General features: G+C 40.0%; 1 protein-coding gene across 24 annotated transcripts in view; it reads left to right on the top strand.

Annotated features, from left to right (window-relative positions):
- Positions 1-337: 337 nt before the first annotated feature.
- NEB (nebulin) overlaps positions 338-15,002 on the top strand; it is a 98,296-nt gene continuing 83,631 nt past the window's right edge. For 23 of the 24 annotated variants that reach the window (XM_083865443.1, XM_083865435.1, XM_083865437.1 and 20 more), the window contains exons 1-20: positions 338-420; positions 1,131-1,234; positions 1,744-1,809; positions 5,919-5,963; positions 7,259-7,471; positions 7,727-7,834; positions 7,983-8,087; positions 8,404-8,508; positions 8,611-8,715; positions 9,335-9,439; positions 10,489-10,593; positions 10,764-10,871; positions 11,284-11,400; positions 12,042-12,143; positions 12,226-12,333; positions 12,427-12,531; positions 12,919-13,017; positions 13,248-13,352; positions 13,916-14,023; positions 14,533-14,844. In XM_083865443.1, coding sequence (XP_083721569.1) covers positions 1,777-1,809; positions 5,919-5,963; positions 7,259-7,471; positions 7,727-7,834; positions 7,983-8,087; positions 8,404-8,508; positions 8,611-8,715; positions 9,335-9,439; positions 10,489-10,593; positions 10,764-10,871; positions 11,284-11,400; positions 12,042-12,143; positions 12,226-12,333; positions 12,427-12,531; positions 12,919-13,017; positions 13,248-13,352; positions 13,916-14,023; positions 14,533-14,844 — 2,088 coding nt within the window. In that variant the 5' untranslated portion in view covers positions 338-420; positions 1,131-1,234; positions 1,744-1,776. The remainder of the gene's footprint in view (positions 421-1,130; positions 1,235-1,743; positions 1,810-5,918; positions 5,964-7,258; positions 7,472-7,726; positions 7,835-7,982; positions 8,088-8,403; positions 8,509-8,610; positions 8,716-9,334; positions 9,440-10,488; positions 10,594-10,763; positions 10,872-11,283; positions 11,401-12,041; positions 12,144-12,225; positions 12,334-12,426; positions 12,532-12,918; positions 13,018-13,247; positions 13,353-13,915; positions 14,024-14,532; positions 14,845-15,002) is intronic. The other variant, XM_083865441.1, reaches the window with a different exon arrangement.

Here is a 15,002-nt window from a genome sequence, read left to right as displayed (position 1 = left end):
AATTTGGATGGCGTTCATTCAGGCACATTATAGGAATGAAATTGCCTCCATCACCTGAAATTCAATGTTCTTATCAACTCTGATAATTATGTTTTTCCATTGGAGCACTCCCTTGGGTTTGCCTGGGGCTCCATCTCACCGAGCCCTGGTGAGCTCCAGCCAAGCTCTGGTGTGTTTTGGGTTTCCTGAGGAGCATGGAGGTGCCCAGCTCCCTTTCCTTGATGCTGCTGAGAACAGGTGGCCTCCCTCGGGGTCACCGAGTATATTTAGGGATGAAACTCGAGCAGGCTGGAGCCAGATTGGCTGTGTGGGCCACACACGTCACCGGGAGCCGCTGAACCCCCTCGCTCTCACCCAGTGCTGCTCAGGAGGGAAGACTGGAGAGCCTTTGCTCCAAAGGATATTTACTGCATGTCGCTGGTAAGAACATTTTAAATGCATTTCACTTCTTTTCCTTAGAAGAGGATCTTGAGCTGTCTCCCTGTTCTGCAGTTTTTTGGGAGTGCTCGTTGTGCTTTGCCCATAGAAGTCAGGTTTTCTGTCTGAATAACTGGCTGCAGATTGGAAGAGGAGGAAAAGACCTGGAATGGGGTTTGGAAGTGTGGCTGGAGGCTGTAACAGTGACAAGCTGAAGAGATTGTGTTTATATGCAAACCCCACTTCTTGAGTGTATTCACACATCTTGGCCTACTGTTTCATGCGGCTTGTCACTCGTTATTTGAGTTTTTCTTAATTTATTTTAATAGTTAACAACACGGTTTTCCCAATTAATTTTTTGGCCATTTTTCTCAGCTCATTGGGACTAAAAAGGGCCAGTATTCTGTGTTCCTATATTTAACCTGCATGACTTGACTTCCCTTGCCTCAGAAGGAATTGCAGTTTAGCCAGCTCAACCCAACTGCCCCATCAGTTGGCAGGATTAGCTTACACGGCAAATATCCCTGGACTCAGGAGCAGCTGTTCCAAAGCCTCATCCCCTCCCAACATTAGAAACAGGGCTGCAGACTCTGGTGGAAAATTGTAGCTTTGCCTCACAGCAAAATCAGTGCGTTAATTAATTCGTTCAAAGGTTCTGACACTAATCTGTGCTTTGTACTTCAGCCAACTCCGTGGATTTTCATCTTTTCCAGGTCTAAAGAAATAGAGAGAAAAAACCCACAAGAGCTTAAAAAAAATCCCAGCGCTTCTCTGTAGGCTGATGCTGGGAAGACAGAAATTGCCTCATTAACCTAAGGTCACTGAAAAAAATATTTACAATATTTTTCTACATTATGCTCTAACTTATGAATGAATATAGTAGAATATAATTCTCCCATTCAAATGGAAGATTTATAATGATATAATGAAATAACATAGAATAGTCACAGAGAAAAGAAAAACACTTCAAATAATTCTGTTGTAATGAAAATATCATATCATGTTTTAAGAGATCTCTTCTTTTTTATTTTCTCTTTTATTGTATTTATCTCTTTTATTTTATTTTCACTGGATCCAGTGTCGGTGTTATAACTGAAATGGGGTATTTGTCCAAAACTGTAATTTATATCAGTATGTTTGAGATTTAATCTAATGTTTTTCCATTAATTAATTTCCAAGTAATGCCAGATCCCAGCTTTATTTAGGGTCTGACTAGTTACTAACCATGACCCCAAGTGCTTTATGAGCTTGACTTGTACCTTCTCATGGTACTTTCAATCATGGGCTAATACTGTTTATTCACATTTTCACCTGCTGTGTGACCAGTGAGTGGGGGAGAGACAGAAGCAAACCGTCAGAATGGAGGAAGAAGAATATGAGGAAGTTGTGGAGGTAAGAAGAAAATGTGGGAGTAGAAATGTTTGTTTCCTGCCTTGTGACTGAATACATTAATCACCTCAGTGAGATGCCGCTCAGGAGCAGAGGTTGGTGTTTGCTCTCTGAAGATTAGGGATGATTAGATATCTATTAAATGGTTTCAACAGTAAAAGAACAACAACAACAACAGTTGCTCTCGGTGGAGCAAAGTCCCCTGGTTCCTGTCATAGTTTCTCAGTTTAAATAAGGACTGGAACCATCCCACACTCACAGTGCGAGGTTTTCTGATTACTCCCTGCGTAATTATAGATGCACTGGGCCAGCTCTTTTCCCTCCTGGCTCGCCCTCTGTCACCCAATCCATGCTGGAGAAGATGACTTTGGAAGCCCCTTTCTAGCCCTGCCTCTGCAGAAATGCAGCAGCTTTGTGCCACCAGGGGACCACAAACCAATTTAGCCTGAGATGTGGCAGAGATGGAGCCAGGTTTAAAGTGACAGGACAATGGGGAAGGACTTTAAATGGACAGAAAGTAGATTTAAATTAGGTATCAGGAAGATATCCTTCCCTAGGAAGGTGGGGAGGCTGTGGCACAAGGTTGCCCAGAGAGGCTGTAGCTATTCCTGGATCCCTGGAAGTGTCCAAGGCCAGGTTGGATTAACCTGGGATAGTGGGAGGTGTCCTTGCCCATGGCAAGGGGTGGAATAGAGGATCTTTAAGGTCTCTTCCAAACCAGGGCATTCCATGATTCTAAGTCCATGGAGATGCACCATGGATTAATTTACCAGTAGGTCATTTAAACTCACAGTTAGATGCTGAATTATTTAGTCTCAGGAAACTGAATAAAAAATTCCCCAGGAGCTGGAGCTACCAGAATGACTTTGTTATTGAAACAGCACACGAAATTAACAGTGTGGTCTTACTTGTTGCATTGCTGCTACTCTGAAATTAACTTATGTGTCATGAAATACACAAAGTCTTGTAAAAATAATCTCTGAGTGTTTGAGGAAAAGAACAAGAGTGTAAATGTAAACATCCTTCAACTCATTGCCACTACACTGTGTTCAGTGGACTGTTGACTTCAGGTGGTGTGAGGGCACTGCCAGCTTTACGTATTTCAAATAATGAATGAAGTAAAGCCAAATGATTTGCCAGTCAGAGTAGTTAAATGCATTTTGCAGAATAGGTGCCATCACTCATAAAGTAGATTTTAAAGACATTTGACTACCTAGCTACAATGACACCAACCCTTCATTAAATTTCTTATTCCCACATTACTTGTAATTGCCTTTGTGTTTCCTGTGCATTGTGTGCTCTCTCTAAAGGATATTTATTTGCCCTCATTGTTTATTTATTCCGGCAGGAGTTATGGTATTTTTGGGCTTCTTGCTCACACAATCCCCATTTCATCCTTTGTTTTTTGATTTTCAATGGCCATCCTGCTGTAACCACATCCCTTGGGCTGGGGAGGCACTGCTTTAGTAGCTTCCCTTGGGACACTCGTGGTGAGATGCTCAATAAAAGAAGAATAACAGCATCTCGTGCAATTTTAAGCCTTTCCAGAATTTTCTTAATTCTTGGATTAGTCCAAGATTTTCAACCTGTGACTTCTATCAGAAATTCATCTTCTGAAAGAGAAGGACACAATCATTGAATATTGAGCAGCTGAGGAATTGCCAAAGATTTAAAGATGTTATTTTTTTTAACTTTCTCTGGAATTATGAGCCACTATCTGATGTTTTAGCCATCTTGGGATGTGCAAAAATCCACAGCGAGCAATACAAACATTTGCTGTCAAGTTACTTGACCTTTTTTGGAAGGTTTTATATAAAGTTTGTGGAAGATTTTGCAGGGAGGGTTGCGGAAGGTTTTGTGGAAAGCTTGTGGAAGGTTTTGCAGAGGATTTTCTGCAAGGTTTTGTAGGAAGCTTGTGGGACCTTTTGCAGAGGACTTTGTGGAAGATTTTGTAGAAAGTTTTGTAGAGAGTTTGTGGACGGTTTTGTAGAAAGTTTGAGGAAGGTTTTGTAGAAAGTTTGAGGAAGGTTTTGTGGCAGGTTTTGTGGGAGGTTTCTGGAAGGTGCTGTCAAAGGTGGGTCCAGCATGGAAATCACCTCAGAACAGCCCAACACTATCTCAGCTTGGATAGTACAGCTTGGCCGCTCGAACTAACTTTGAGGACGAGCTCTCCGAAAGAGGCTTAAATTTGAACGAGAAACTTTTTCGCTTCAAAGGGTTTTCTGTTCCCACAGCTGCGCCAAGTGACCCCCAAGCAATTACCGCTGGGAGGAGATTTTCCCACATAAACCCCGCATTTCCCCATTTTTCTCTTTGTGCAAGTGAAGCACATCCCGCACACGGCGGGGCTGTTCCCTCAGCAATATTTTAAAAAGCTTTTTCCCATCATTTCTGAGCTGGGCAGGAGCGTGAGGCCGAGACCTCGCGGCCCCCTCAGCGCCGCCGCCATTTTCGCGGGACGGCGCCACCGCGCGGCCAAGGGCGGGAAGTGACGGACGGGGAATAAATAAATAAATTTTCCTCGAAATCCGACAGAAAAACTTCCCTGACACAACCTGAGGCTGTTTCCCGTTGTCCTGCCCATTATTCCCTGAGAGCAAAGCAGCTCCCTCAGGATTTCCCCAGCTTCTTTCCCAGCTCCCTCAGGAATTCTCCAGCCCCTTTCCCATCTCCCTCAGGAATTCTCCAGCCCTTTCCCATCTCCCTCAGGAATTCTCCAGCCCTTTCCCAGATCCCTCAGGAATTCTCCAGCCCCTTTCCCATCTCCCTCAGGAATTCTCCAGCCCTTTCCCATCTCCCTCAGGAATTCTCCAGCCCTTTCCCAGCTCCCTCAGCCACTCCTGGGGCTCCAGATCCTTTCCCAACTCTGTTGTCCTATCTGGAAAAGGTGCTCCATTACATATTGTGCTCAAAAACAAGCCAGAACTGGTGGAAAATTCAAAGGTCAAGGGCTGTGGTCACCATGGGAAAATGGAGATGAAGATGCAGGCAGCAGTGAGCAAAATAAATGGAATTATCCCGGACTTTGGAGGAGGAAAATCCCGTGGGAAACAGCAAAGGCACCCAGGGTAGTTGGGTGTTCATCCAGAATGATTTTCCCTGAGCACACAGCTCAGCCCAAAGTGCAGAAATCAAACAGCAGAAGGATGGAGTGGAGGAACACAGAGTCCTGAGTGAGGAAAACAACACACAAAAAAATAAATATACTGAAAGTGGAAGCAGGAGCAGATAACTTGGGAGAAACATAAAGATTCAAAACATTACAAGCTCCATTCCTACATCCATGGGCAATGTCCAGCTGGATTTGGTCTTCAAGAAAAGCAGGAAGGAAGATCCAGGGAGCTACAGACTGGTCAACCTCACTTTGTTCTTTGGGAAGGCTGTGGAGCAAATCCTTTGAGAAGCTATTTTTAAACACAGGAAAGACATGAAAGGTCGTGTGGAGAAGTGAACACTGAGTTATCAAGAGCAATCTATGGCTGATGAACCTCATTAATTTTTATAATTAATAATTCACAGATGCTGTGGACAAAGGGAGACCAGTGAAGGTTGAATACCTGGTCTGCCTTAGGGACACCTCCTGTTGTGGTTTTATCCCCAAATTTATGAGATGTGGAGGGATAATGGGCAGTGAAATGGGTGAAAAAATCAGCATGTTCAGAGTTGTGATCAGCAACAAAGTTTAACTGGCAGCCAGAAATTATTGGTGTCCTTGTAGGAACAACCCTGAGGACAACAGTCATGGGTGTCACCAGATAAAAAACAGCAAAATCCAGGGGTTTAAATACTGGTTCTTCTAATGTGGTTGTCAATGTCTTCCCTCTTATAGGTAAAATTAAATAACAATCTTTCATTGATGATTTGGACAATTATTAGTTAGGAAATGTATAGAATAAAATGTATAGAAAAAATGTATAGAAAAAAATGTATAGAATAAAAATCCAATCATTAATGCAAAATGTGAACAGATATTCAGAGTTAACAAATGACTCCATAAGCACCTGAGAACTAAAATCCTGTTTCTGCAGAAATGTGTTTTACAACAGCTTCACAGAACCTACAATTTGCTGATCTGGCCTAACAATGATGTTTTTTCTCTTTTTTTTTCAAAGTACTACATTGAGGAGACAGTTATTGAGGAGGGTGAGCCACACGAGGTAAAGGTCCCTGTCGTGCTGCATGGAGCACATAAATGTGTGTAATTAACATGAAACACTAAATTAGCAGCTTTTTGTATTCTGAGGTTTAATTTTTCACGTTAAACACGCAAACAGTGAACAATTGCTGCTTAATGCTTTATTTTTGCTTCAAGTCCCTGCTGTGTGATGATCTAAGATCGGTTTCCATGTATCATTTCTGTTCCCCTTGTGTAATTTCACTGAAAAATTACATTCTTACAGATTTTTCATCGTGTCACTGCTAACAAATATTTGGGTCACCAAGGAGTGATTGCCATGATTTGAAATTCTACTTCTAAAACAGCTACAACCCAACTCTCTGCTGTGTTATCATGAAATATTCTCTCTGGCATGGGCTTGTACAGAAACAGAAGTTATTAATTGTGTAACTCTTGGTGAATTTTCAGCTGTGTTTCATTGGTGCAAATAACTCTCAGAACTCTGACCTCCATTAATTCCTTTTTAAAGGCAATTTTTTTATAAAGCTAATTGATACAAAATAAAACCTGACATTTATTTGGGTGGCTTTGGAGCAGGTTTTTTAGTTGTGATAATTATTTTTAGATGCTTTTCATTAGAATCTTAATATTACTGCTTGCAGCATGACCTTGTTGATAAACAAGTGTGTAAAGCATTTAAACTGATTGGAAATTAACGCATGTAGAGCAGAGGCAGCTGGAGTCCCACTCTCCCAGACCCTCTGGAGAATAATTCCATGAGTTTGATGCAGGAACCAGCCAGAGACTTCATTTCTTGTGGGTTTTTTTTTTTTTAGGGTGGGTGATATATAGGGAGCACAGTGGTAATCCCAGTGGAAAAAGTGTCCCTGATTTTGTGTCTCCATGTGAATCTGGATGAGAGCAGCTCAGGAGGATGAAAACCCTTATCCTAATGAATTTTTACAGCTATAAAACAAAGTGATTATTGAATTATTTTAGTCTCCTGGTAATTACTGAGACCATCAGCACAGACTACTCAGGCCCTGAGACCACTACAATTACCACCTACACATCTGAGCACACCCAGCTCAGGGCTGTGAAAAATGCTTATGATAATGAACTTTTACAGCTACAAAACAAGTGATTATTGAATTTTTTGATCTCCAGGTGGTCACTGAGATCACTGGGACCATCAGCACAGACTACTCAGGCCCTGAGATGACCAGCACCACCTACACAGCTGAGCACACTCAGCTCAGGAGGGGTGAAAACCCTTATCCTAATGACCCTTTACAACTATCAACCAAGTGATTCTTGAATTTTTTTGATCTCCAGGTGGTCACAGAGATCACTGAGACCATCAGCACAGACTACTCAGGCCCTGAGACCACCACAATCACCACGTACACATCTGAGCACACCCAGCCCTCCGGGGAGGATGCAGCCCCTCCCGTCAGGAAAAAGACAATCAGGACAAAAGTGGACCCATCCAAGTTTTTGACGCCTTACCTGGAACACAGCAATAAAATGAAGGACCTATTCAGTGAGGTAGGTAGTCCCATGTCTCTTATTTCTTGAGTAACACCAGCTTTAAAAGTGTTTTACAGGGATTGTTTGATAGCTATAGTGTAAATAACTGGATTTATCAATACTAAATGCTAGTTGAATAATTTTAGTTTATATTGTTGAATAATCTGCCCCAAGTCCCTGTCCTAACCAGATCAATATGGCAATAATTGCTAATACAGTTCTGCCAGAGCTCAGGGATATGTCTTAATTAATTTTATCATTATTTTCTTCCAGAACAAGTACAAAGAAAAATTTAAACAAGAAAAAGGAAAGCCATATGCTTCCACAATTGATACCCCAGAAATCCGGAGGATCAAGAAAGTGCAGGACCAGCTCAGTGAGGTGGGTAACAACTGCATTTCTGGGTTCATCCAGGTTCTGGCTGTTTAAATGCAGGGTGAAAAATGTCATTATTCTGTTTTTTTATTTATTATTTTTTTTAATCAGTCAGTTTTGCTGTAGAATCAATGACTTTTGTGCGCTATTCCAGGTTAAATACCGCATGGCTGGGGGAGTTGCCAGAACCATTTGCCACGTGGATGAAAAGGCCATGGATATAGAACATGCAAAGAAAGTGTCACAGCAAGTCAGCAAGGTGAGTGACTTCTGACTTTCCCAACACTGGGGGACCCTGAGGGACCCTGAGGTTGCTGATAAGAAGAAAGTTTTGAGCTCAGGGTGCTAAAGCAACATTTATGCAACAGTTCAGAAGCACAGTGAAGGATAGCAGAGAAGTTGGTAAGACAAATATAAGTATAATTTTAAATATTTCCAGTTGCTTTCTTCAGATGTTACTGCTCTGACACTTTGCTTTTGAAAAAAAAGTCTTTAAAGCAGGCAGTTTATTCACAGAAGTAAATATTTTTTTTTGTTAATGGTAGAGTGGCCAACTTGCTGATCTTTGCTTTCAGGTGTTATATAAACAGAATTGGGAGGAGAATAAGGACAAGTACCTGCTTCCCCCTGATGCTCCAGAACTTGTGAACGCAATAAAAAACACAGCCATGTTCAGCAAGGTAATAAAAACTAACCACAGACCTAAGCAGCTGAAGTAAAATAAGCTTTCAAAGCCAGAAATTAATTAATAATGGGCATTCTGGCATTTTTTTTCCCTGTAGAAACTGTATACTGAAGAGTGGGATGCAGACAAAACACTGTTTTATCCCTACAATGACAGTCCAGAGCTCAGAAGGGTGGCAGATGCTCAGAAGTCTCTGAGTGATGTGAGTATCAAAGCAGGGATTTACATGTGGCTACCAAGGGCTGTTGGGTTGTGTAACCTGGGACATGCCAAGGACTTTGATTAGATATAAAAGCTTCACAATGGAACAGAAAATTAAAGTGTGTTAAGTAAGCTCTGATAGTAGTGGTATTTAATAGAAAAATACTTACTTGATGTTAGAGTACAAAGTAGAGCATATTAGAGTATAAATCAATTGGCAGTTTGATGCTGGATTAGGAATGAAGGGAATAATTAACTTATTAAATCAGCAAGAAGACCTCGAGTATCTCCCCAAATGCAGAAACTCTCAGGGTTGTCTCCAAGTCCAGTTCACTCTTGTGGTTCTGTAAACGTGCCTCTAAATCAGTGATAAGAAAAATCAGGGATTGCTGGGACTGGGATTTGCTGATATTTAGATACACAGGACTCTTCAACGAGGGATTTCAGTTCTCACTTAAAGATTTCAGTGAATTTTACAGATGTTCAGAGGTTCCCTGGTAATACACAGATTAAAGAATTCCTGCTAAGGGGGCTGTGGGCACAACTTCTATTAATGTGGTGAGTAGAGGAGTCCAATGCTGCGATGCTCAAATAAATGTTCATTTCTTCCATCCTTTCAGATTGTCTACAAAAAGGGGCACGATGAAAGGAAAGCAAAGTTCACCTCCCTGCCAGACCCCCCTGATGTGGAACAAGCCAAGAAAGTGACACGGCAGCTGAGTGATGTGAGTAGAACCCAAACCCCACCCCTGCAGGCAGAGAGACAAAAAGAGACCTAAGAAAAGAGAAGGCAAAAGGAAAAACACACAGGAAAACCAACTTTTGCTGGAGAAATTGGGACCAAGTTGCATCATCTTGTAATGCAGAAGTAGGGTTTTAACTCAGAATTTAACTATTATCCTTTTTAAAAAAAAATATTTTATTGTGGATTGAAAATTAGCTGCATTTTCAAATCAGATAATTGCAGTATTCATTCATGGTGGAGAAACCACTGAGAAAAGTGCACTGAACCCATTTGTAAGGTAAAAGAATAAATTCAGTGAAAATGTCTTTAATCTTATATTTCCATAGCTTAAAAGCTAAATTGTCATCAAGAAAATGTTATAACATGTAAAAAAAGAATCAGTACCATAATTCTTTTAAATGAATAAAATAATAAGTTTTGTAGGTGGCTCCAAAACTATAAAACACAGATTTTTTTAAAAGATATTTTTTGGCATATATGTTCTTTAGAAATGTTAAAAAAGCATTAAGGAAGTTTTTATTTTTTATGGTAAGTAATGCAACTGTGGCTGAAAATGCACCTGGAACACTGAGTCAAAACTCAGGCAGGTGTTCTCTTGTTAAAAAAAACTCTTTAAAGTTTTAATACTTGATTTCTTTGAGCTTGAATAAATAATAGAAATCACAAAATACCAGGTAATTAAAAGGGTTTACTTATAACCAGTTCCAGTAGCAATACCAGTAAATTCTGACTTAATGGGCCATATCCTAATATTATATGACCAGGGAGAAAACAGAACTAAAGGAATATGTTGGAGATGATTTATTTAGCTTTTTTAAGTCAGGGAAGGTACTTAGAGAAATGATTGAACACTGAAATGATTTGGCCAAATCATATTTAAGGTGTTTTTGACCATAACTGCTAAAATAGTTATGAGGCATGTGTCAAATATGAAGCAGCTGTAAAAAGACAGCTTTGAAAAATGAATCTGTCAGGTGAAAATGGAGCTGTGTCTTGGGGATTCAATTTTATTGTTTTGTTTCCTTGTAGGTTATTTACCATGAGGACTATAAAAACAAAATCAAAGGCAAGTGGAGTCAAACTCCGTGCTATGATGTGGCAATTGCAAAAATGAATGCAGAAAATCTCAGTATGGTGAGTGAATCCTGCAGAAATTCTTCAACATCTTTATCCCTGTTTATGCTTATGTGCAAAATACTGAGGTTCCATTTGTGGCATTGCTTATTTCCTGAATAATCCCTATTGTAGATGTCTAATTTACAATTAGGTGATGTGCTGTTTTCTGTCTCTCTCTGTTCTAACAGAGGAAGTACCAGGAAGACTTTGAAAACATGAAAGACCAAATCTACTTCATGCAGACTGAAACTCCAGAATATGAAGCCAACAAACGAGCCTCAGAAAACGTCAGCAAGGTGAGGGACCCATGTGCCAGCTGTTCAGCTTGGGAACAGTTCTGAACTCACACAAGTTTGTGCTGAAATTGTCTTGGCAACACCTTTCCCAGTGGTGGTCCTTTGCCACCATGGACTGAATAACAGGGACATTTTTTCCTGGAAAGCTGAAGATTATGTCATAGAGTAGATTCATATCACAGAATGGTTTGGGTGGGAAGGGAACCTTCAAGACCACCCAGTGCCACCCCTGCCATGGGCAGGGACACCTCCCACTATCCCAGGCTGCTCCAAGTCCCATCCAACCTGGACTTGGTCACTTCCAGGGATCCAGGGGCAGCCACAGCTTCTCTGGACAATCACACAGGTTAGTGAGCATTTGGCTTTTAATACTGATTTTTAAAACCTCTCTTTTTATTTTTATTCCTTCAAGTTCAAATACAAAGCCGACTATGAAAAGAAAAAAGCTATTGCAGATTACAATGTGCTCCCTGCTACAGAGAACCCACTGCTGAAGCAATTAAAAACTGCAGGAGATATTCTGAGTGATGTGAGTATTATCAATGTGTAGCTATGTCATTTTCAGTCATGTAGCAGAAACCACACTCAACATTTCTTAACAAAGGTTCTCCTTTGGATCTTGTAGAATTTTTAGTTTTGTAGACCCATATTTGTTATGAGGTAGGACCAGCCAGAACCATTCAGGTAAAGGATAAATTCTTCACAGATGAGTGTAGCAACAGCAGTGACACATGGATGGCTAATTAGTGGACAGTGCATTTAGATCCTTGTGGATAATGAATCACAAGAGGACAGTTCTTCCCCTATTGTTTTAAGGAATTTCAGCTAATAATGATGATATATGTGGTGCTCTTGCATATTTTTATATTATATTCTGGTTATTTGCTGTAACAGTCTTCTCAATTCCTCTTTCATTTGTATGAAAAGAGATTGAATATTTCTCAGTGTCAGAAATTCGAAAAACATTAGGTAGACCTTTCTGTCTTCCCTTACAAACCTAAAAAAAGTTATTTTTAAAGACCATTGGGAAAACAGTGCCATCTGCTACTCAGTCCTGTGGGAAACCTTTTCTTTGGAACTGTTTCTCTGTTTTACTCTTGTCATTTTTAACATGGTGGGGGTGACTTGCAGTGAAATCTCCTGCATGATCTGGGTTTATTTGATTTGCAGAAATTATACAAAGAAGCCTATGAACAGTCCAAAGGAAACAAGATGAATTACTGTGAGACACCCAAGTTCCAGACCGATGCTGCTCTGAAGAACTTTAGTGATGTAGGTATTTCCCTTGGGGTTTATCCTTCACTATGGACCCTCTTGGTTACTTTTGCTTCACAACTCGTGGTTATTTTGGCAGGTAAAATATAAAGAGGCATATCAGAAGAATATTTTGGGGCACTACTTGGGCAGCTTTGAGGACCCACATCAGATCCACTGCATGAAGGTTGAAGCTATGAAAAGTGATGTAAGTGTGGCAATCGTTCTGTTTTTCCCCATCACTGGCAGCTTAGACAAAGCTCAGTTGTGGTTCCTTACTGGATGTTGCTCTTGTTCCTAGAAAAATTACAAAGCAGATTATGAGGAGGAAAAGACAAAGTGCTACTTCCCTCAGACCATAACTCAAGAGTATGAAGCAATCAAGAAGTTGGAGCAATGTAAAGATGTGAGTACAGGACAGCAGTTGTTCACCACAGAAAGATTAACTGAGAGATCCCTGGTAACATCACTGATTCTGAGTTCGGCCTCATTGCCATATGTGACTTTTTAAAAAAAAAACATCTTCATCTCTATTTTAGGGCTTTTTGTGACATCTAGTGATCAAAACAGATATAGCACAGTCTTTTTAATAACAACTAAACCCATAAAACGAGAGCAGTAGTACCAAAATGAAGAATGAACCTGAAGTATTCACCTACTTAAATCACTATTTAAAAAAATAATACTTTAAAATTACTTAAATTAATTTATTAATAATTTTATTTATTTTATCAATATTTGGAAAATACTTTATGTGCGTTTTCTACAAATATTTTTTTTTATCTTCTTTCAGTACACCTACAAAAAGCATCCTGATCAAACCAAATTCACTTCAGTGACCGACTCTCCAGTACAGAAACAAGCAGAGATCAACAGCAAACAGCTGAGTGATGTAAGTAAACTTTGGAAACACTCTGACATGCCAAATTTCTGCCCTGTGCCCACCTTCACTTCATCCTCCAGCTTTAAGAGCACTCCTGAAATAATTGTGTAGGTGACTGTGTGTATTCACAGTTTTATTCCAGCAGAGCATCACCTGAAAATCAGATTTTTTAAAAAAGTTTTTCAATTCACAGTCTATAAATTGGGCTGCTAAGTGTCTCCCTTTATTTTTCTTTGCAGATATTGTATAAATCTAAAGGGGAAGAAATTATTCACAAGTATCACCTCCCTCCTGATGTGCCCCAGTTCATCCAGGCTAGAGTTAATGCCTACAACATCAGCGATGTGAGTATATTTTGAATTTCGACACCGTGAAGCTCTCCACTGATGCTATCAATTTTATTGCCTTTGTGATGTTAAATTTTTTGGTGGTATTATCAGCCTTCCAGGAATGAGATAAAAACTGACATCTCCCTTAACAGCCTTGGAATTTTGATAGACTGGCTAGACTGATAAAAAAAAAAAAATCAGCCAGGCTGCTTTCTCCAGTCCCTTTAGACCACAAAGCCTGAGTTTGATGCTAACGGGGAAAAATTCCTGAAGGTTCAGCCAAATGAAAAAGGGTTTTTCATAAGAAAGGGCAAAAATGGCCCTGACAGAGTTGTTCTAAATAAAAAGTGCAAAAATTCTTGTGGAATTCATTATTATCTTTGAAGTAGATTTATTTATTATAATAGAACTGTAGTTTGCATACAAGTTAACTTTTTTTTTTTCCTTGAGATTACATGAACTAAACTGGATATTTTAATTCCTGTAATAAAATCTCCTATAACAAAAACATGGGCTTAAACTCTTCATTAGAATTGCTCTTCCTGACACTGCAAACTCTTCCCTTTTTTCCCTCCAAGGCTAACTACAAAGCAGACTGGAAGAAAACCCTTGCCAAGGGCTATGATCTGAAACCAGATGCCATTCCAATTATTGCTGCTAAGGCTTCTCGGAACATTGCAAGTGATGTAAGTAGGATTTACATCCAGTGGAACACACACCCCTCCTGCATTTCATTATTTATGAAATTAATTATTATTTACTTGTGCTGGAGACCTGTATTTCTGCTTTAGCAGAAGGTTACAAGTGACTCTTCGTTCCTCTCTTAAACATCCCCAGTTGAATATTGGGGTACTGAAGTGTTTTGGTGAGGCTGTTCAGTAATTTATTATTATTATTATTAAAGTCTTAATTAAAAGCTGAATGTCCCTGGGAGTTGCAAGCCTGCATCAATGACATTGGTGAGGGAAGGCCTTGTAGCTACAGGTGTGGGTTGGGACATGTACCAGGTGTCAAGACAAGCTGCAAAATCCAATAATCCTCTTTTTTTTTACCTAAATAATCCTGTGCTGTCGTAAAAATCATTGATGAGGTTATAGAGTGAACTGAAGCACTAATACTTTGAAACTCAGTGTTTTAAACCCATCAAAAGTGTGTTTTTCCCAAGTGGGTCAAGCTGTTTTTCCTCTGTCTCTAGTACAAGTACAAGGAATCCTACGAGAAAGACAAAGGCAAACAGGTCGGGTACCGCAGCCTGCAGGATGATCCCAAACTTGTTCACTACATGAACGTGGCCAAAATGCAGTCAGATCGGGAATACAAGAAGGACTATGAAGTCACCAAGACTAAATATCACACTCCTCTGGATATGTTCAGTGTGACAGCTGCCAAGAAAGCCCAGGAAGTGGTGACAAACGCTGGCTATAAGCAGCCAATCCACAATTACACCCTCCTGCCTGATTCTGTGAACCTGGAGCTGTCCAGAAACGTGATGCAGCTTCAGAGTGATGTATGTCATCAATAATCAGCTCCATTTTTAATTCTCATCATGACTGTGTGACATCATTAGTCTTTTAAGGTTAAAAAAATTAGTTTATATAATCCAATATATATTATATTGGATTAACAGTAGGTTGGGAATAAGTGATTGGTCTGGAGCCATTTATT

Source organism: Zosterops lateralis (genome assembly GCF_965231275.1).
Source record: "Zosterops lateralis genome assembly, chromosome: 7".
Taxonomy (NCBI): domain Eukaryota; kingdom Metazoa; phylum Chordata; class Aves; order Passeriformes; family Zosteropidae; genus Zosterops; species Zosterops lateralis.
The sequence above is the reverse complement of the archived record's forward strand: the minus strand, read 5'-3'. Positions and strand labels throughout refer to the sequence as shown.